Genomic DNA, 23,716 nt, shown 5'->3' on the forward strand with positions numbered 1-23,716 from the left:
CAATAATATAGGTTTTGTGACCCTTCATTAGTACGCTATCACCATTTTGGATTTCCAGCATTGGCAGAATATTGCTGTTTACAGTGTGGAAATTGGTTTTGTTTGTTTATATCCAGCTGCAGTGGATGGGGTCAGAGGAGATTTTTGTAATGTAAAAGACCCTAATATACCTAGTAGTTGCCAATATTTTTCTGAGAATGGTGTAAAACACCATCCTTGTTGAATTTCACCAGCACAAATGGGCAGAACTAGTCGGGTCGTAGTTTCAAGTCTTAGTTTCATACTTTCATTTTTTTTTTTAGTCGGATCAATTTTGTTGACTGCAATATGGAACTTCCTGTTAAACTTAAAACAATCATTTTTGATTGAATTATATCTGTAATAAAGGTATGAATAAAGCATGGGGCAATTTTATAATCTAATTTTAATGTGGAATATTGATTTTGTTTTCTTATGATTTTGTTCTTTATATCAGGAAAGAAATTAACATGGTGTGTAGAAATTAATTCCCAGTTTTCTGTTTAAAGTGGTAACAAGTTTTTCAACATTTTGTTTAAAGTGGTAACAAGTTTTTCAACATTTTATATTACAATTATTGACTATTTATAATCTGATATTTTGTAGGTACTGATTAAAAGATAGTTTCGTTTTCCTTGATAAAAGCAGATGAAAGGTTTAGTCAAAGCAGGAAATGAAAGTGAACATTAAATCGACTTTTGCCACGGGCTGTTTACAAATTTTCTTTTTAAGACTAAAGTTAGTTGAATCTGAATACACTTAATTGGAACAAATATATAGCATTTGACTGTGCAGAGATTTGCCAGTATGCTCTGCAATATTCAGTGGTTATGTTGGCTCGGGTAACAGCAAGTACATGATGAATGACTTGGCATGGCTGGCTAACTTTGTCAAAAGACTAAACTTTTATCAGACATTTTACATTACTCTAATTTTACAAGGTTCCTAAAGCACAAGTCTGACTTGGCTTGTTTTAAGCCAAATATAAATCTGCATACCATAAAGCCATTGACATTTTGGAACTTTTTAATGTTGTTTTTTAAACTTGAACGATATTTAACATTTTTTCTTTTAAGCAGTTTATTTATCAGGTCATATATTCCTTTCCAAAAAAGTTGTGACATGGATAACATTTAGCCTGTGAGATTCTGTGTGTGCCGTGTTGAGGTAATTGACATGTCACCCATTCCATTATATCCCCTGGAGCACCTGCATATCAATAGCCTGCTGTCAAGGCAGCAGTGGGTTGGGCTCATCCTGCATTTACTAGTTTAATTTGCTAGGCATGTAGCCCAAATAACCTGCTCATTTTTGGCTGCATGCCACCAAATGGATGCAAATATTGAATGTCTTTATTATGTCAAAAGGTAGCTTCTGCTTTTAAAGAGGAAACGAAGCATAGCTTCAATGAACAAAAAAGGTTGGTTAAAACTGAATGGGTTAATGAATGAATATCAAGATTATTTGCTTTTGGCAAGCAAGTAGTAGAATAAAGGGAATCCTGTGCCTTTCTTCAAATCCCAACCCCTCACCATAATTTTGCCTTCTGGTAGGAAGAAACTTAGCTGACAGATCAGAGCAATGTTGTGTATTGGTTTCAGGACTACAGTGGGAAGGGAAGGGAAGGGAACAGAATGACAAATGAAGATGTGGAATCTGGATGGATAACAGCAAAAAAGGGAGATGCCAAGTGGTGTGTGAAAAAGTATATGTGTTGTGTTCATGTGTATACGTGCCTGAATTCTGTTCAGCAGAGTCTGGTCTTCATTCAGTTTGGTAGAAAGTAATCCCGTGCATATTTGAGTGCGAATATGGTGGTCAGTAAATACCGAAGAGGAATGCTAAAAGGATCTGTATACTGATCACAACTTGAGAAAGAGTTGTCTTCTGGCTGAGATAGACAGAAAAGATTAATGCTCTATAAGAAAAATGTATGCCTTTGTTATTCATTGACATTTCTGTAATCCAGGAGTTCAGTTGGTGTAGCTGACAGGTGATTAGGTATATTTTGGTTGTTGTGTGACTCCAATTCTGTCTGCTGTCAAGAGAACAGTTGGATATGAGTGTCCAAAGCATTTGGATGATTTTACTAACCACAAGAGTGTAAATGAAGTGGCTTATGCAGACATCTAAATCTTCTAAAAACCTCACTTTTTTAATATTTCACTTTACATTCAATGACCATTTCAAGTTTGTTGAGTTGATTGCTGTGCTGCCGCCCAGTTTTTCCTTTGGAATTAATGCTTTACAGTTGGGTAAAGTTTTGGTTTGAACGTATAATTTAGACAATGCAATAATAAAATGCAGCAGCATTTACATATCAAGGGAATGTCATGATTAAACTTTAAAGTTATTGATGTATACAACCTTAGAATTGGGTTTACAATGAAAAGTGATAGACCATGAGTGGTCAATGGAGAAACCATGGCACACTGTTAACACTGAAAAACATCTTCCACCAGAGAGTTGTGAATCTATTGAATTCTCTGCCATAGAAGGCAGTGGAGGCCAATTCACTGGATGTTTTCAAGAGAGTTGGATTTAGCTCTTCGGGCTAAAGGAATCAAGGGATATGGGGGAGAAAAACCAGGAACCGGGTCCTGATTTTGGATGATCAGCCATGATCATATTGAATGATGGTGCTGGCTCGAAGGGCCGAAAGACCTACACCTATTTTTCTATTGTTTCTATGAAGATAACTGGTCTTTACTTGAGTCTGCTCCATACTGTTGTCATCTGTACTATTACTAAAACTCTCATCTTGTCCTCTTGTTTGCATTGTTTTAAAATTTGCACAAAAATGGTACCCTGTATCGCGATTATTTTTTTCGCCACCTTACTCACCGTTCTCCTCTGCTCCAATTGCACCAAGTTTGGTTCCGATTGGTGAAATATTACAAAAGTTATTGGTCTTTTATTCGCTGGAACGGCGACGCCCCTTCCGGCACCCGCTGTCAATCATCGGCGCAGAGAGGAGCGGAGTGTGGGCTGTGTTCAGCGGGCGGGGGCTGGTTCTGTTCGTGGGCGGGGGCTGTGTGCGGGTGCGGGCTGCGAGCGCGACAGGCGCTGGGGACGAGAGCCGCTGAGTGAGTCCGGAGCCGGTGAGTGCAGTCGGAGCCGGTGAGCCCATACACCCCCTCCCCCTGGGTCACTGGCGCTGTAAGGCAGCAACTCTACCACTGCGCCATCATGCTGCCAGGAATTAAAGAGATAAAAAATGTGCAGGAAAATGTGCCTTTTATGAAATGCCAAATTTTATACAACCCAACCCTTTAACTAAAAGGTTAGCTTGAAGATCATCCCAATTTTGAAAATGGTTGTTAGCAGGACCAGTGGAATAAAAATGGTTTGTATTTCAAGAATGACATCACCAGAGTGCACGCACACACTTCTTCATTGGCAACCACATAGATAACTGGTTGCCTCATGGCACTGGCATTTTCTTTGTGATTTCTTGAACTCAGTCTTGTCATTGTTATTTTTCTCTGATCTAATTCTTCCGGGACAGAATATTTACATATACTTTGCTCAGTAATATTGTTCTTGCATTTTGAAACTCAACCCAGATCAGCTTTGGGGTACAAGAACTGCTTCATTATGCAGCAGAATGGTATTCTCATGTTATAGGAAACATAAAATCATATAACTTATCAATGAAAGAGCACATTAAAAAAACAGCAAACATCTTTGATGAATTTGACTGCTGCCAAATTTAAATCACATTGGGAACTCTAGAACACTTCTTGTAAGTGCTATATCATTTTTTAAAGCAGTTCTAAGAGTCTTGTCAATTTGATAGTTGTTTTTGTTTCTGTTACTTCCATTTATTTTTTATTCTCCGAGTACATAACTGAGTAGAAAGTAGATTTGGTAGGCCCAATCACTCATTGTCACTAATATTGTCATATGACTTGTTTGCCTTAATTGGGATCCCATATGCAACCTGTCTTTTGTCTCATTGTTATCTTGTTTGTGCTGTTGAGAGGGAGCTTCCTGAACAGATGTGCAGTGAAGAGTATTATGATGTAAGCGTGTGGTTTGTAGGCAGCCAGTTTTAAGTAGGTCATATTTATGTCTGTTGACGGTTTGTCTTTTTGCTTGCTGCCAGGTTAGAACATTTCAGATTAGAAGGACATATGCTTATTAAATGGTGTGTTGATTAAATCCTCAGAAAATCTATAGGTAATTCTATCCTATATAAGTATAATTGGAGCTACATTGCATTCATGATTTCCAGTGAAACACTTGGTAGGTTAAGAAACAGAATGGGTTCCAATACTACCATATTGGAGTGTTCTGTCCGAGACTAAACAAACTGTTGCTTATGATTTTTCCCGAGTAGCTAAACGCTACATCTCGACAATCAAGGACATTAGTTTCCCCTGAAGTAATCAACCTGAGACATTGTTTTGTCATCTTACAGAAGAACTGTTGAAACATATGTGTTAGGATTCTTCCATGATTTTGTCATTTTGAGATAGACTAAATAAATTAGTATGTTTGATGCAAGTCGGTCTTATTAGTGGGTAGCAGTGGAAGAAGTCGGTTATATTCAAGAAATCTTATTTTATACATAACTCTCACTTAAATTTGTTTTCTTTTGTTCAGTTCCGTACTTTTAGCAGAAATCTGAAGTAGCAAACTGTTCTGAAAGTAACATTCTTCATTAATAATTTTGTTACACATCCAGGTTTATTTATGGTGTAATGCTTAATACATTTTCAAACTTCTGTTTTATGTTTTAAGGGGCCTCTAAATTGTGTTGCTTGCTGTCTTAAAAATATTTATCGTGGAACCACTTTTTAATTTATTAAACTTTCTACTTTAAAATTGGTTATTGAAGTATGACGTTTGTGTACTTAAGATGGGTTAAAAAAAAGACACTATCAGATTATTAGCAAACTATTCAGAAATCTACCCATTATAAAGAAAGAGATTTATACAAAATTATGGTGGGTAATGTTTATTTTGATCCTCAACTTGTAGCTGTAATTGAATACCTACCCATATAGATTTTGAAGCATTTGTTCAAGCCAAAAGAAATTCCTCACCATTTAATTATTTTGAAATGGAAAAGGGTGGCCAAAAGATGTTTTCCCTGAGGTTAGTAGCCGTAAATTTAATTGGATTAATAATAATCCATAACGTTAATTCAAGTTCTCTTTCCATGGATTCAGCCTGGCCATTTAAGCATTTTCAACATTTTCATGCCATTGCTTCACATTTCCAGCTGCTTCAGTATTTTGTTTTTCTACCCATTTTTTTTTGTTTGCCACTGCAAGGGAACTAGTGTGAAGAAAACCTTGCACAGGGTTGACAGGATCCAAACGTGCACATATAACAATTGTTTAAAGAGCAAAATGAATTGCAAGTCATGATTTTTTAGTGAGCAGGAAAATAAATATGTGTGCAATCTCCCACACTTACTATGATTCTTGTAAGGGAACCTATTCTATTTACCCAGATTATCTGGCTATGTTTTACCTATTCTGACAATTTAAATGTTTCTTTAACCATGGCATTCCTCTCGAACACAGCTAGTCTGTTTTCCGCACTGTTAGTCCTCACATACTGTTATTCCTCAACCCCTCTCCTCCCTGGTTGGATGAAGATAGTGATCTACCTGTCCTCTCCTTTCACTCCACCAGCCTTAACTTTCAGCAAATCATTGTCCATAAATTCCACCACCTTCAACAGATGCCATCACCACACACAACTTGCTCTCTTTTCTTTGAGAATTGTGAACAAACTAATCCTGTGCAACTCCCTACTCGCCTTCTCGCATCACCCTTTGATGAAACCACAGGAGATGCGATGATTGCTCTTACATCTTCCCTTCCACCACACAAGAATTCAGTTGTTCCATCTGGGTGATTAGCGATTCACCTGAACCTCCGATTTGGTGCTCACAATGGTCATACGGAGGCTGGAGAAACCATAAACAGGTTGGATGACTGTTTTGCAAAACATTTGCATTCAATCTGCAAGAGTTCCCCTAACATCCAGTTGCTTGTCACTTGAATTTTCCATCCCACTGACCATTTTTTCTTTGGTATATTGTAGAAAACCAACCGAGTGCAGGCCAAGCTCCAGGAATAGTACTTAATCTCTTTTCTAGATGCGTTTTTAGCCCTCAGGACTCAAATAATGAATTGAATAATTTCAGATAAAACGGTCTTTACAGTTTTATGTCAAACTGGTCAAGTCTGATACAATGTAATTTACCTGTAACATTATGTTTGTTTCTTCCTCCCCACTAATGCTGTCTGAGCTGCGGAGCTATTTCTATCATTTTCTGGTTTTATGAGGGGTGATCTTAGAGATGTATAACATCATGAGGGAGGTGAAAGATTAAGGGAGGGGAAAGATTTAATAGGAACCTGAGGGGCAATTTTTTCCCCACAGAGGGTGCTGAGTTCAAGTGTTATTCATTCCTCTTGTTGATTTGCCTTAGATACTAGACATCTATTCTGGGGCAAAGTATTAATTGATTTGCTTTTCAATTAATTAATTGTTTCATAGTAAACCTTTTAATAAACAACTTAACTAGTGTCTTTAGTTGTATGTGCAAACATTTAGACAAAGGTACAGTTTGTTTGAAACCAGTTGCAATAAAACTAAAGACCCAGGCTCCACTGTTTTAGCTGATCTTTATTCTGCCCCAGGCACCTTAATTGAATGAACTATAGTCTGCTAGTATTTCTAAAATGTATGCTGCTTATTTTCTAGACAGCCCTTGGGAATTTATCATGCAGGAATTGTTACCGGAAGTATTATATATGCTAAACATAATTAAAAGCACACCTGTTACTGAGACATGTAGTGCACTGTCTTAATTAAATGACACTCATCTCCACTGCAGGTGACATGTGCAATTTCATAATTAGTTGCTGTTTCTTATTTAAAACAACTGTGACCAGATTACTACAACACCATTTAGTGTATCTTTTTATTTCGCTGTCTACTTTAAATCCTATCACACATTGCCCACTGCTCTATGATTTAATTATGTTCATTACTTTCCAGTTGCAGGATGAGTACTTGTCGTTGGTGCACACCTCAACACCAGACAACAATTGAGTTTCTACAAAGTTACAGTTCTGAGGAGCTCTTGTCACAGGAGCTAAAAGCTGCCAATGAGGATCTTTGCTATTGTCTGGAATGCGTGGTGGAATATCACCGAGCCCGTGATGAACTTCCAACAGCACACAAGGTAATGGGAGGTGTTTACTTGAAATTATTATTATTTGGGGAACATTTTGAAATCTGTGCTGTAATTTTTTTCAGCACAAATGATTGAGCTAAGTGCAAATTTAACACATTTTCTTTAAAAATAATCTGAATATAACCCTTGAAATTTGGAAGATCACATTTTCTATAAGCTGAAATACAGAGACTATTAAACTTGCAAGGCAGGTCAGGTCTGGTCTGAGATCTGCTGGCACAGGTTAAATTTTGGGAACCACGAGGGGAGATCTGAAGGAAACGTGAAGGTTTAGAGTTCCCAGTTGCGACTGATTGTAGTGAAGGTAGGAACGGTAAGGCAGGGTAAGGGAGGAACCTGATGCAATTCCTGGGTCCAGATCTCTGGATATTAATAATGCACAAAAGAAGCGTGTGCAATGTTGTTTTATAGTAGCTTGTTATACTGCTTGAGACAAAATCTGATCAGTTTTTGTTTCTGTACTTATTGAGTAGAAATTGTGGGATAAACATCTATACATAACTAAAGCTCTGATCTTGTTATCTTCTGATTTGTGCGGTCTTTCTATTTGCGCAAAAAACGGTTCGCGATAGCGCTACGATGTTACGCCAGTTCACTCGCTGTTCTCCTATGCTGCGATTGCACCAAGTTTCATTTCGATCGGTTGAATGTCGTAAAAGTTAGCGAGGTTTTTAAAAAAAATCTTAAAAACCGCGCGTGAGCAGATGGATATCTTCTCCTGCCATTCAGCGCCACGCGGATTAGTCTCTTTTCCCTGTCACTCACCGGGACGTTCCGCCCCTTTCTGCGCCATCGTGTCTTTTACTGGAGCTGAGGATGACCGCCGGAGGTTTCCCTCTCAATTTTCGGAGGGACCCGTAGCATCCCAGCCCCGAGCAGCCCAGCCCGGAGTCGGAGATGTTGCCAAATGGAAAGCAGAGACTCTGATCCCGGCAGAGGAGAAAGACCAGCGCCCGCTGTGAGTCCCCATCGCACCGCTTATTCCAGCCACTACCCTCTGGTCCCCCTCGCTGGCTCCTCACCCCCTCCCCCGTGATACCCCCCTCTCGCCCATGGCTTTTCCCACGTTTTTTCTCTGAGCTCACTCCCCACACTCCGCGCCCTGGAATATTGCGTTAGGGAATGGGTTGCGTTGGGGGACCAGGCCTCCCGTGTGACTGGGACCCAACGGGTCCCACTAAGTCTAGTTTTAAGATAAAATTCTGATGGAGGCACTCTCACTGACTCACTGATTTCATGGCTGAGGACAGAATGTAAAGTGTTTCATTGGCCAAGTTTGTCATACAGCACCGAAACAGGCTCTCAGCCCAATTTATCCATGCCGACCAAGATACCCCTTCTAAACTAGTCCCATTTGCCCCATATCCGTCTAAACCTTTACAATCGCTGTACCCATCCAAATGCCTTTTAGATGCTGTTATTGTAAATTCTAATCTTTTGGAGATTAGTTGCAACTCTTGCTCTAAATATAACATAACCACTTACCCATTTCAATAATATAAAAAGGTGCACATATTCTATATCATGAAGTGAAACAATAAATTTGGCTTGCTAAAGCAAACCATCTCCTTAAATCCTTTTAACATTTCCTGCAGTTCAAAAGTGCAAACTGCTCTTATTGCGATTGCAGATGTCAGGCAATTTGACTGTGACTGAAGTAAACTCTCGTCCTCCTCTTCCTCCTCACTTGACCTGTCTGTGATTAAGCACCTCGCCCTCTTCATTTACTGCTCCACAGCAGGTGAGCTGGATGAAACGGTGCTTGCCTAGTGCCATTCTTAACTTACCTAATTGCAGCCAGTGAACCACCTTCAATAACTTCTACTTCCACTCTGTTGCTTCTGGTAATTCCCAGGATCCACCTTTAGCACCTTTCAAGCATAATCCTGTCATAATCGTATGTATAATTTAAAAAATTACAGAATATCGGTTGCTCGTTTCGCCGAAGACATCATCGGTCAATAAAACTGACCTCCCGGTGGCTCAGCACATCCCCCTCCCAGTTCTCCACTGTTGAATTGCGCGAACAGCTCCTCACTTGCATCCCGCTAAGAATTCTCACATTTTGTTGGCTTGCTCAATATCTTACATCCCCCAGCCTTCAGGCTCCTCCTGCTTTTTCCCTTTCTGTCCCCAACTATCGATCAAAGCCGAAAACTCTATTTTTTCCATAGCTACTAGCTTTTTTTTCAAAACTATAACATCAGTTTCACTTGAATTGCGCGAACCTCCTCACTTCTGCTAAGTTTTCACATTGCTTGCTCAATATCTTGCACGGGATGTGCAGAAGTTCTCCAAGTATCGATCAAAGCCAAACTCTTTTCCATAGCTACTAATTTAATTCCTCCCTCCAGTGATGGTGGTATAGCAGCTCAGTTGTCAGAGCTACTGTCTTGGAGGTCTGCGGTTCTGACTTTGGCTGCTAACTGCTGGAGGTTTGCACATAATCCCTGCATCTCGGGTTCTACTGGGTGCTCCAGTTTCCTTTCATGTTCCAAAGATATATTGATAGGCTATCAGGCTACATTAAATTATCTCTTAATGACGAAAGATGACCATTTGATGTGTGGGAGAATAACTTGTAGGGCCAAGGGAAATAAGAGAATGAGGAATGGAACTGATGTGATTGATCATTTGAGAGCTAACATGGACTTAATAGTTTGACTGGCCACCTCCTGTATTATAAATATTGTTAGCAACCAAGCTATTCCCATTTGTGAGCTAAACTTTTAGCAAATTTGCCCTGTTGTATTTGACCCCGCTATGAACTATCTGTTACCATTTCTGTAACGTCCCATGATTGCCCCACCTTTAGCTATCTACTATAGAAATATTTATTCTTGCTTTGTTATTTTTAAACTTAACTATAGCATGCATCCACTCTGATTCTGTGGGTTCTGAGGTGACTGATAGACCAGTGTAAGCACTGCAGAGTCATCCACAGATAGGGCAGGAGGTACATAGTGAGAAGACGGGTGGATAATTTAAGTTGGTTCACTCCTGCTGTTTTTGCTGGGCTGTTTACTGTTACTGAAACACTAACACTAAGAATCTTGAGTGCTCCTGAATACGTCTCCTCCACTTTGGTAATAGCTGTCAATCCACATCATTCTGGTGGAATGTGCACTTTTCCCAAGTGGACTTTGAGAACATCCTTTGTTTTATTCTTTCCACTTGTTTTCTTCCTTGAGCTGGAAATGCATGCCATAATTGGCAGCTTGGCTTCGGACATGTAAATGGAACTGACTATTTGGATGTTAATGGAAGGAACTGCAGATGCTGGTTTAAATCGATGGTAGACATAAAATGCTGGAGTAATTCAGCAGGACAGGCAGCATCTCTGGAGAGAAGGAATGGGTGATATTTTGGATCAAGACCCTGAAGAAGGGTCTCGACCTGAAACATCACCCATTCCATCTCTCCAGAGATGCTGCCCGTTCTGCTGAGTTACTCCAGCATTTTATGTCAACCATTTGGATGTTAATGTTGTGGTAAGTTGGCCTGGGAAGATATTGGCGTAGGCTCAGTTGTCCTTAAATTGATTTGGACGATTTTATGGTCATTTTCCAGCACCTGAAGGTGCCTGAAGTAGGTTTCCAAGTCTAAGGAACATGCAGGAGTGTATGGCTTGCTGTGGCCCGTTAGACTGTGGATTTTGTAACAGGATTCAGACCCTTAAATACCTTTTGCCTCGGTTAGCCAAAGGGTGTTCTTGTGCACTGAGGGGAATGTCATTATCAATGCCTGCTTGTATTGAGGTTGGTCCTGAGAAATAAGGAGCATTTGCTTCCTTTGATTCAGTATCCATTTTGATCTAATACATTTTTGCGAGGCACATGCTTATTGAGCTAACTGCCATTTTCCAATTCTTTCAGGCCATTCATTGAGACAGGATAGATGCAGGTCTGAATTTTGTAAGATTTTGTCATGTTGATGATTAAAATGGTACAGCTGGGCTGCCTACATGGGAACCAGGGTGGTACACACAGTTACTTATGTCAAGGGCCATGGGGCTGTGCATAGGAGAACATTGGAAACATCTTGGTGAACATAATTCCCTCACAGGAGCACAAGTTGGGTAGCTACAATAGCATGGGAAAGGGAACAATTGGATGTCATTGCTCAGTCTTTATTACAGACATTCTCACCATCGCAGGGGAATGATTAGACTAAATAACATCTGTGTTAACCCATGTGGAGATGATTAGAGTGGTTCCCATAGTAATAAGGATGACTCCAGAAGGACGGTAGAGTTCCACAGCTGGTAGAGCTGCTACTTCAGAGCAGCAGAGACCCGGGTTTGATCCTAACCCTGGGTACTGTTTGCCTGGAGTTTGCACATTCTCCCTGTGACCGCCTGGTTTTCCTCAGGCCACTCTAGCTTCATCCCACATCCCAAAGGTGTGTGGGGTTGCAAGTTAATTGGTCTCTTTAAATTGTCCCTCGTGTGTAGGAAGTGGATGTGATAGTAGGATTATATAGTACTAGTCTGAACAGGTAATCAATGATCAATAAGGATTTGGTGGGCCAATGACATGATCTGATTTCATGCTGTATCTTTCAATCTAGAGGATTTTCAACAGTATTGCAAGATAATCAGGGCAATGGCTGTGAGACCAGAATAAAGGTTCTCCATGTGCAATCATTCACTCAACCATAGAATATGTGTTTTTGGAGTTTGGTATCCGTCCTGCCGAATGCAGCCGACTGACCATAACTCAGGTCTCTGTACTCTTTTGACCTGGGAGATGATGCTCATGTTGGATCCCTTATCGTTCCAGTGAATTTGGAGAATTTTGTAGCGGAAGCGTTGGTGTTATTTTGTCAGTGCTTAATGTCAGTAATTAACCTGGGTCTCGAGCATACAGAAGGCTAGGGATCACTGCTGCTTGATGGACCTGTGCCAGGTCTGAGAATGCTTGCCTAAATAATTCTGTTCTCTTTAATAGTCTGTTAATTTAGCACAGGGATGGATTTTTCAACATTTGTTTGCTTGCATCTTTGATTCAGTATCCATTTTGATCTATTACATATTTGTGAGGCACTTACCTATTGAGCTAACTGCTTTTTTACCAATTCTTTCAGGCCATTCATTGAGACAGGATAGATGCAGCTCCACGTCAAAGCTATTTAATATGATAGGCACGACTAGATAAGTGTTCCCATATATTCTTTGTGCAATATGTCTATCCATTTTTCTGTGCCACTCCTAATCTGTAGTTGATTTCAGCTATTCAATGTGGAGAACAAATTTACCATATCAATATATTAATTTATTTTTAAAATCCATTTCGAGAGGTGTGGATGTCCAAGGCTGAGTCAGCCTTTAATTGTCGATGTTGAATTACCATTGAGAAGGTGGTGGTGAGCTGCCTAGAACTGCTGCAGTTCTTGAGTGCAGGGAAACCTACAGTGTTGCTTTTTGCCCTCTTTGTTTAACTGACTCGCAGGAGAATAACATGTCATGATATAGTTAAATTCAGTGTAATTGTTGTTTTTAAGTCCTGGTTTTTGTAATTGTGTTTTATAGAATTTATGGAAAATCGAGACTAAGCGTTTGGTACAACATTTTGAAAAGACCCTAAAAGAGGAAGAGGAAGAGGAAGAAGGTGAACTGTTCTTAATTCAGGATGAGCAGGAAATTCAGCTCCATGGATACATGGCAGCAGACATTGAAAATGACCTTCGCGTCCCCATCATTGAGATCCTTAAATACCCTTACTTACTCCTTCATGAACACCTCAGTAAGTAATTAGTAATGATGTCAATGCATAAGTAATGTTCTTGACTTTGTGTGGTAGAATATTCTCTAACTTGTTAGATTGCAATTTTGTATCTCACTGAAAAATGTCAACAGTTTTAATCAAGTACATACCAATTAATTAAATTTTGGATTAGAATTGTATTCATTCCAAGAAAAATCTTATTTTGAATTTGAGCTATGTTGATCAGATACCCTCATTCACATCTGAGGTTTGTGAAATCAAGGATATTAGGTAAATCCATTTAATTGAAATTGTTGAATTTGGAAATGTCTAATGATTCATGTTCAATCATTTTAATAGCTCTGCCATTGACTAGGATCATGTAAGATAAACCCTTAGCCCAACCAATCTGTACTTCTGTTTTTTCATGACAATAAATTCAGTCTGAAGAAAGGTCCTGGCTTAAAATGTCATCCTTCATTTTCCCCCAACATTGTTCAATGAATTCAACAAAGTCGGTCAACTGGCTTTCCCAGAGTTGCATATTCGGTTTGAGTGTGGGAAAGTTAGGGAAGCTAGTATCTTAAAATTATCTAAAAGCAGTTACAAAGATGTGAAGGCATAGTTAGCTAAAGTGGACGAGGAAGGTAGATTAAAATGTACTATGGTAGGCATGTAAGGAGATATTTCATGTTTCCCAGTCAGTATATACTCCATTGAGAAATAAAGACTTCTAGTTAAAAAAAAAGGAGATCCATTCACTTAAATCCAAGGAAGTTAAAGTTGATATTAAATTGAAAGAGATAAAATGCTGTGAAGACTAGTAGGCTGGAGATCTGAAAAAGCTTCAAAATCAGCAAAGAAAATTGGGCAAATAAAAAGGAATATAATAAATTGCAAGAATATGCCAATCGAAAAAAATATAGAAAATTACCGCAAAAGGTTAGTTTAATTTATAGATACAGTGCAGAAACCGATCCCCACACACTTGCACTATCCTACACAAACTAGGGACAATGTACAATTACATTAACCTACAAACTTGTATGTCTTTGGAGTGTGGGAGGAGATCAGAGGTCCCTGAGGAAACCCATGCAGGTCACAGGGAGAACGTACAAAGTCCGTACAGATAGCACCTGTAGTCAGAATCTAACCCGGGTCTCTGCCACTGTAAGGCATCAACTCTACCACCTAGTATTTTTGATAAAATCTAGGTCCCTAAGATAATACTGAAATTAATAATAGGATAAAGGATTACAAACAGTTTTGTACCTGTCTTTGTGGTAGGAAAGCACGTGGAGAGAAGAATGCCTTGGGACTGCAAAGGGCTATTGATTAATGGAGTATAATGAGGGAGAAGTATGAGGTATCCTCTTTGATTGGAACAATGAAAATCAGAATACCATTTAATGCAAAGAGAATGCAGAATTGCACTGGTACAGAGATCTATCAGTCCTTGTGCATGAATCAAAAAGGTTACCATCCAGGTTTAGCCTGTAATTTGTAAGGTAAATTGAATATCTGATGTTGATTGCAAAGGAAGTTGAGTGCTAAAGAGCAGAAACATCTAACTCCTACTATACCGGGCTTTGCGAAACAATGCCCGGAATACGGTGCAGCATTTTGGCCTTATTATTTAAGGCAAGATGTACCTGAATTAAAGAGAGCTCCAAAAAGATTTTCTCATTTGATTTCTGGAATGAACGATTTGTCTTGAAGAATAATTGAGCTAGTCAATCCTTTACTCATTTGAGTTTTGAAGAATAAAGCATTCAAAATTCTGAAAGGCATTGTACTATTTATTTATTATTTATATTCCACTCTGACACTGAAAGAAGCTGCTTAGCCCATCGTATTTATGTTAGCTCGCTAAGTAATCCTGTCAGTCACTTTACCACATTTAATTTCCTGTAACTTATGCCTATTAACTGCCCTGGATTCTCTGACCATCCATCTAAATCAGAGAGAATTCATAATAGCCAATTAACCAATTTCATATTTAAATTTTTGGGATGTGGGAGGAAACTAACCCAGTCAAAAAGAATGTTCGAACTCTGCACAAACGGCATGGAGTTTAGGATCAAAATCAATCGTCAAGAGGTTATTTTTTCTTTAGGTTTACTGTTGTCACGTGCACAGAGATACAGTAAGAAGCTATATTTTGCATGCTATCCAATCAAATCAGATAATGCTATACATAAATGATCTTTGATTCCACCCTCTCCCTTGAGCCTCACATCCGCCATGTCATTAAAACCTCCTTCTTTCATCTCCGCAACATCGCCAAACTCAGACCCTCTCTCACTCCTCCCGCTGCTGAAACTCATCCATGCCTTCATCTCCTCCCGACTGGACTATTTCACTTCTCCTTGGCATCAGCTCCACCTACATCAACCGACTCCAACTGGTCCAGAACGCAGCCGCCCGACTCATCATCCACACTAAATCCTGGCATCGCATCACTCCAGTCCTCAAACAACTTCACTGGCTTCCCATCTCCCACCGGATCAACTACAAAATCCTGATCCTCGCCTACAAAGCCCTCCACCATCTGGCCCCCCCATATCTCACTGACGTCCTCTCCCCCTACCAACCCTCACGGTCCCTCAGATTCACATCAGCCGGTCTCCTCTCCATCCACAAGTCCAACCTCCGCAGTTTTGGGGACAGAGCCTTCTCCAGGGCAGCTCCCAGGCTCTGGAACTCCCTCCCCCAACTGATCCGCAATTCCGTGTACCTCACCATCTTCCAGTCCCGCATCAAGACCCATCTCTTCACCTCTGCCTATCCTTAGCCCCACGTCCCCCTCCCTTTTCATCTGTGCATTAATTGCCTCATATTGTGTTTTGTATTGAATTCTGTCTTTACTTTGTGTACTAGTTATGTCTCTACTATTTATTTCATTCCCCTTACATGTTTTTCCTCTACCTGCTAAATTTTTGTAAGGTGTTCTTGAGACTCTTGAAAGGCGCCCATAAATAAAATGTTTATTATTATTATTATTATTATTATTATAAATACTACTAGGCCAAACCCAAGTACAATAGGAACAGCAAAGGGAAAGATTTAGAGTGCAGAATACAGTTCTCAGCATTGATATATTTCCTCATATAGTTTCTGCAATGACCTGTGTTGTTGCAAGGGGAGGACATCGAGGGCTTCCCGACTGGTTTATTAATTTAAAGGCGTTGACCAGTTCACTGATATTCCATATTCCAGTTCCGCCCTCTGTCGGTGCGACACTGGGAAGCGAATGAGAACGAGGGAAGCAGTGGAGAACAGCTCCTGGTCGAGTCATTGATATCTTCCCTAAGGTGCACCAGCGAGCCCTTCTTCACCAGATGCCGCACCATCCGGTTGAAGTGGCTGTTGTCGCGTCTTATGTAGCCATTGGACGACAGCACTTTCCACGTGCACCATGGGCCTCCTCCTCCGGCTGCTGCCTCCTCCTCCTATAACTTTGTCCACTCCTCCGCTCCAACCCTCCTTCGTCCCCGGAGTAGTTGTTAATGTTCCGGCAGCCGAGAAGGGTCCGGACCCGAACGTTACCCACCCATGTTCTCCAGAGATGCTGCCTGACCCGTGTTTCTCCAGTATGAACCAGCATCAGCAACTCGGTGTTTCTACCTAGTTTGAAGATGATCCCGACGCACAATATCTTGCATCAGGGTTTATGGAATGTAAAAGTCCTTGTATCTTCCCTCCTTGTTCTCCCTCTGCGTTGAGGTGATCCAGGCTTCCGATGTTGTGACCCCGCCGGGTGATGGTAAGTAAGTCCCGCGGCTGTATCCGAGCTCCGCGAACGGGCCGGTTCAAACTCCAGTCCAGCGGACGAAGCTGTTGTTGCGGGAGCTCCGGAAAAACAGGTCACCAACAGGTCACCTCTGGAGCCTCGAGGTCGGTCCCAGTTGGAGACCGCCAGCTCTGCAATTAATCAGGCCTCAGTGCAGCACAGATGGAGACGGAGAAAAGGTCGCATCCCCCCGAAGGAAGAGACTAAAACACGTTTCTCCCACTCCCCCCCCACACACATACACAACTAAATTAAACCGAAATACACTGTAACAACAGGACAAAAAGAAAACAAAAAAAAAAAAAAAAAAACGGACTGCAGGCGAGCCGCAGCTGCTAGGGCAGCGCCGCCACTTCCGGAGTCGTGGAGTGTCTGTATTTGCAACTTGAGGCTACAATTTAGCTGTCTATTTTACTTACTACTTGAACAATGATGAAGATTTATAATAACTTCCTAAAAGCATTGTAATAACTTTGTGTTTCAGGTGAGTTATTTGTTGAGGCCCTCAGCAGAATTGAGCAGGGGAATTTCTCCTTTCAGATATTTGAGAAGTATGCAGGAATCTATCTACTTTTGGTACACCCAAATGAAACGGTAAATATTGTCTCTGGTAATTAATGCCATGATATAATATGAAGTTTTCTGTAAAAGTTTATTTCTTTTGTTTGAAAAATTAAAGCAGTGGAACAATCTCTAGAAGCAGAAATAATTTGAATGGTTGGTTTATCAACAGTGGAAATTGCTGGTGAGATTCTTTGGGAAATATCCTAACCATCTTCAAATGCTTTATTACTGACTGTCATTTGATCAAAAGATCAGAAGCGGAATGTTTGTTCATTGCTGAGTTTGCAATTCTGTAAACTATTTCTGTGAAAATGAAACTATCCATGCCCTCTATACTCTCTTGACTCTTCCTGCATTTGTACAATAGTGAGCATTCAGTAAGGGGCACAAATTAATAATGTCACACAAGTGGTAGTTGAGGACAATTTACTCTTTGGATTAATGGGGTTTTCCTCCACCCTCTCCTGAGATAACACTGATCAGACACATAACTGGACCAACCTCATAGTCTGAAGGGAAGAGGAAATACTTAATTTCTTGAGGCAAGTGATTTATGTCGTAACCCGCTAAAGTCTTCACAAACTCTGCAATGTGTGAGGAATGTTGTTGGGTTCTCTCCATTTTCACTCTGACAACGGCAGCATTCAGGAAATTCAGGAACAGCCTGCTTGAATGGCGCACATTTGTCAACTTCATTACTGATGGATTTCAAAATGCACAACTTACTTATGCAACTTTATTAAAAGCATTTCCCAAGCCTGTGACCTGTAATTTCTCTTCCAAGTCCTGGTTTGGCAATGTATCAAACATCCACATTGCTGCTGGCTATAACTCCTGGAGCTCCCTCTCCAACAACACAATAGGAAATCTTAGATTCTTAACCAGCGATAACCAAAAGCGCTGCAAGCTCATCATGACTTGCGAGTGGACAAGTAAAAGCTATCATGCCAGCTATGGTCTTACTCTATGAATAGTAAAGGGCATTGATAAGTACTACAGTGCAGGATGTACTACTTCCAAAATAACAGCATTTAATGATCATAATTAAATATTATTAACATAAATCTTTGTACACTATACAAAATGTGACGGCGTGAGGAATTGATTAAACATAACGTCAAGATTCGGATGATATTTGAGCAAATGCAAATTGTCAAAAAGAAAATTATAGCCTTGTTTTTATATATCCAGCGTTTTTGTTTGTGCTTTGGACATTTTTATGTTTTTTGTAGGAACGATGCTGGTTGATGATTTATCTCTTTTTGACCATACTATTGAAGAATTCCTCTCATAAATTCAAATGACATTATTTCACAAAAAAAATCTGCAGATTTTATTCTAATGTTTTATGGGGGTTTGATGCAGAACGAACCAATGTTGGTCTTTTGTTCTTTGTAGTTGCTGGACTGGGAAACCTTTAGGAGTCTGGGATGAAAATCAGCTGGTTGCAGCTAATTCTCAAATGTTTTTGTTTGCCTTTTTGAAAACTATTAAATGACATATGACTATTTCCATTTTTAGATCAGGAAATGGGCAATCCTTGCTGCCAGATCTCTTGGAAAGGTGGAGCGAGATGACTTCTATGACCTGCAGGAAGTGATAACCTGTTTATTGAAAGTGATTGAATTGGACCTCTTTGAAAATACAGATTTTTATAATAGTTATGGAATGCAAGAGGGAAAGTTAATTCTTTTACCATCCCATCTTTACGATGTTACCAACCATAAGAACTATTGGCTCGGTGAGTGATTTTCAAAATGCTATTGGTCTGTATGCAAGAAAATTAAAACCGGTAATGGGTAACAGGACACTGTTGCATAATTTGTTGTTCAAAAATGGATATTGCAACATTACTAAAATTAATATTGCAAAAGATTCTTCAAGTTTACATGTCACGAGTAGGTAAAAGTCATCCCTTTGAAAATTCAAATATTCTCAATGGCCTAGATGTCTTTTCTGTATTGGCTGTGACATCTACAACTCTCTGCACATTCTTGCTGTGATGCAACCTGCCAGTATGCTTCCTATTCTTAGAAAGTACTGTGACTTGTTCTTTTTTTTCCTTTTGGAAGGAGAAACCTGCTGTGTTAATCTGTCAAAGTAGAACATTCTATTCATGTGAGTGAGGTGCCTGACAGTAACTTCAAAGTGGCTTGCAAATTAAATGATGGAATATGGCTTTCATTAAATAGGAAATGATTTGCATTCAAATATTCAAAATATACTTTATGCTTCTTCTTGTTGCGTATGGTGTGCACAGCCTAAAGTTGTAAGACAACTTGTTCTGTTTGATCTTCTGTTTGTGCACGCCAGGTTGATTGCATTTGTTGAAACAGGGTGGACCACGTGAAGGTTGCAATCTCCCACCCCATACTTTATGCTGAGAATTGGATTGTTGAGATGCTTGTTTTCATAATGTTTTGTTTAAATAGGTGTCTGCATGCTGTTGCTGGTATTGGATGAACAAGCTATGGACTCATTACTACTTTCCCATGATAAACAGAATGACTTCATGAAGTCCATTCTGAACACCATGATGAAAAGCAAACCAGGTATGTCTAGATATTTCTGTACATGGTATGTCATACAACGTGAGGTGTGGCATAAAGGTACAGAATTGGTTATTTTTATTGGGTTAGTAGCAGATAAAATAATCTGTTTTAGCTAATCGTGTTAATGAACATTGTATATAACCTGTCCGACCCAAATAATCCACATAATTCAGCCTGAAGAAGGGTCTTGACCTGCAACGTCACCCATTTCTTCTCTCCAGAGATGCTGCCTGTCTATCTTCCACATTTGACTCTTCACATTTTATCTTCCTGCAAATATAAAGACCTGGTGTAACATAGCCAAATTTGATGATGGAAATGTAGGTGGGGAAAATGAGCTGTGAAGAAGACGCATTGTTAGGAAGAAGGAAATTATTATTTTTTAAATGGTGAGCAACTAGTTATCTACAGATGGATTTTTGTATGCTAATTCATGAAATGCAGCAACTTTATGTTCTGGTTTGAAGTATAGTTAAGCAAACACATGATTCATTGTAAAGGGATTGGAATACAAAAGTAGGCAGTTATACAAGGTTCTGGTGAATTTAAATTGGGTTACTGTTCCTAGGGAAGCATATAGTTGGATAGGAGTTGGATTCATTAGTTTGATTGTTGAGATGAATTGTCCAAGAGGAGAAAGTGAGTAAGATTGGTCCATACTTTCTGAAAAGATTAAAAGGTGACCTCTTGGGCCTTCTAAGATTCCAGAGAAGATTGCCAGAATAGATGCTAGACGGTTGTTTCCACTAAAAGGATTGTCTAGAACCAGAGGCATTGTGTCAAAGGGTTGGCCTGATAAGAAATGAGGTGAGAGTCATGAATCCTTGGAATTCTTTGTTCCGAAGGGATGTGTGGTCTAGGTTACTAAATATATTCACGACTGATCTTGGACATTCGTTGAATCAAAGGATGTGAGAATCCAGGGGAGGGGGGGAGTTGAGTTGAAGAAGATCAATCATGTTCTTAATGGCAGGGCAGGCACGAGAGACTGGATTAACTACTTCTGTTCATTTTCTAAATATTGTAGTCTTGTGATAAGAAAGAGCAGCTTCAGTTGGGAAAATAAAAGCGCCGCCGCCTTCAGTAGAACTACTTCCTTTTATTATTATTATTGTTTCCTGTAGTCATAAGTTTCATTTTGATTTCCTGTATGCAAATTTGGCCATGCAAACAGAAAATAGATTGATTTTATACATTATTCAATTACTGCATATTTTTATGTTCCTGCTTCACCTGCATGTAATAAAATTTAGAATGAAAAAAACTTTTATGCAGACGAATTTTATAACATGCAAGATTAGCAAACATAAAACAAAATATATTTTTTTAATTTAAGACATCAGTGCTCTTTGTTTGAGATGAAGCTCATGAATTTCCATAAACCAGCAACCTTTTTGTCAATGTTGAGGGGAAGAAATTATCGTTCCAAAGAGATAATTCAAGACTGTTTGCTATTTTTAAAAACTCGTGCAAATCAAAACAATTGTTTGCAAATAATGACCCACGTGAATTCAGCCTTCCATTGTGTTCCTTATGGCTTATCTTCTCTCCTTTTGATATTTTAAGTTATAATTTGCAAATAACTGCAATTATGTTTCCTTGACAAAATAATAAATTAATAAATGGCTTTAACTCGGCTAAACTAAGTTCTAAATTTCATCTCAACCTTTCGGTATAGATTAGCTGAATGATCTTGCTCTGGCCTCTTATTACCTTAATATCACCTTAATATCTGGGATCAGATTAATGAATATTTTAACTATTCACAAAAATAAATGAGAATGTGCTACTGATTCTTATTTTTGTGCTGATTATATGTAGTCCTCTTGGGCCAGGACCTTCTGCCATGTTGAAGTGTCCACACTCAGCATGGACTTATGTTGAAAGTTGGAACTTCTAAGTTGCTTGAATCTACACGCTCCCAAGCTGGTCTGATCCTTAATTGAACTCCCCACTTGGCACCACTGTCTTCCTCAATGCAATGCTGTTACTTCCATGGACAGTTTGTGTGCCTGGTTCATATCTGCAGCAGGTGGAGATGCCAGAACAAGCTTGACCCGTGAAAACTACTTAAACCAAGTACCTGAGCTACCAAGATAGTTGAGTAGTTGAATTTTTAGACAATCAATACTTACTTAAAATCAAAAACACCATTGTTTTTGATTTTAAATACGTTTTGATTGTCTAAAAATGAAACATTTAACTTACATAAACAAAATAAAACAGTTTAAATATGACACAAAATTTAAAAAAACGTAAAAGCCATTAATTTTAACAAATTGTAAATACGTGTTGATTCTTTGGAAAATTTACTTTCAATGCAAATGAATAAGGTAATTGTTGTGTTGTCAAACCTGCTGCAGCTTATGTGATCACTATTCACCTCAGTCTCTTTCTGATGCTGGATCATGGGGTGTCCACAACTGATTGTACTTCCCTATAAATTCTGACCTTTTAAAACTGCCATTATTGGAGTTTAAAACACGTATTTTGAACCCATGTGCAAGAGGGTGCCACTGCCATAAGTCTTGTGGCTAATTCAGCTGTTTACACTGCTAAAATGTTATTCATTTAACCACTGAAAATTGATATACTGAAGTTTGATATTTAGTACAGCATCTTTATTTGTGTTATAGGCTGGGAAAATGTTTAAAGTTGCTATTTGTCAATGACTTTCTTTTGCACCAATTTGAACTGTAGGTGATGCTTCTGATCCATTTTGGCCAGCTCTGCAGTGTTTCATGGTAATCCTTGATCGACTTGGATCAAAAGTCTGGGGACACCTCATTGACCCCACTGAGGCATTTCAGACCATTATCAGAAGCCAGAGTTACAACAGCGAAATTGAAAATATTCGTAATTCAAGGTTGGTAAGTTAGACACAGAAATTGAAACCCAGTTGCTTGGATATAGGATTAGGCACAGCCAAAGCCTGTCCTACTTTCACGTCCTCTGCCGAGTTTTCCCTTCTCGTACTCGCAGCATGGTTGTCACGAGGTCGTGGGTTAAGCGTAGCAGGCTGTGATGCTAGTCGTTGGTACTCATGGCATCAAGTAGGTTTTTCTAGCCTGATGAAAAATGTCCACGAGTAAAAAAGGTTGTGAATTAGGTCGTGAAAGTGGAACAGGCCCTTTATGGATCCACTACTTTTGTGTTCAGTCAAAGAGAGTTACTGGAGTCAAAACAAATATGAACTTTTACATGGGTTCCGTTTTTTGTTTTTTTGCCTTGCCTTGCCTTAGAAATGTTATCTTTCACAACTTGGTTGATGGTGCATGCAAGAAAGGCCAGAATATTCCAATTAATATTTTCTTTTCTTTAAACTTAAATTAGTGAATAAAGCAATAGAGTTGTGTTGTCTTGATTGGTACCACACAGAAGTGTAAATAGCATACCCATTAACATGTATCTAATATAGGGGTATTTTGCTCATGCTTGATTATTGCTTTCATTTGAATTACAACTCGGTGACAAGAATAATTGTATTTCAAGTCTCAATTCATTGATTTGAGGGCAGCATCTAAGAAAACACAAACGAGTCACGGCTTACTGAGCACATACGTGATTGCAGTTGCAGAAGATGGGATGCGGTCCTCTATTTCTCTCTCTTTGAAGGATCTGAAAATGTTTGGTTATGCAGTTGTGTTTTTAAGTAAAATGTGGTCTTAAAGCTTTTCTGTGAGGACTCTTTTAAAAAAAATAAAAAATAAAATAATAATAATAAATAGATTCACTAACATCTTGCTTTATCAATTCTGTACGTAGCAACCTGTGATGTCTTTTTTTGCTTCAGAGTTGAATGATTTAAATGGATTCATACTTTGGTTAATTTTGAAACATTTTAACTGCTTTCATCCCT

At 39.2% G+C, this 23,716-nt stretch overlaps 1 protein-coding gene across 8 annotated transcripts in view; it reads left to right on the plus strand.

The window, feature by feature from the left end:
* The window catches only part of setx (senataxin), an 84,857-nt gene that overhangs the window by 14,821 nt on the left and 46,320 nt on the right, over nt 1-23,716 (plus strand). For all 8 annotated transcript variants that reach the window (XM_055660021.1, XM_055660022.1, XM_055660020.1 and 5 more), the window contains 6 exons: nt 7,045-7,231; nt 12,774-12,987; nt 17,226-17,335; nt 18,827-19,046; nt 19,738-19,857; nt 22,558-22,723. In XM_055660021.1, coding sequence (XP_055515996.1) covers nt 7,052-7,231; nt 12,774-12,987; nt 17,226-17,335; nt 18,827-19,046; nt 19,738-19,857; nt 22,558-22,723 — 1,010 coding nt within the window. In that variant the 5' untranslated portion in view covers nt 7,045-7,051. The remainder of the gene's footprint in view (nt 1-7,044; nt 7,232-12,773; nt 12,988-17,225; nt 17,336-18,826; nt 19,047-19,737; nt 19,858-22,557; nt 22,724-23,716) is intronic.

Source organism: Leucoraja erinacea, chromosome 31 (assembly GCF_028641065.1).
Source record: "Leucoraja erinacea ecotype New England chromosome 31, Leri_hhj_1, whole genome shotgun sequence".
In the NCBI taxonomy this organism is placed as follows: domain Eukaryota; kingdom Metazoa; phylum Chordata; class Chondrichthyes; order Rajiformes; family Rajidae; genus Leucoraja; species Leucoraja erinaceus.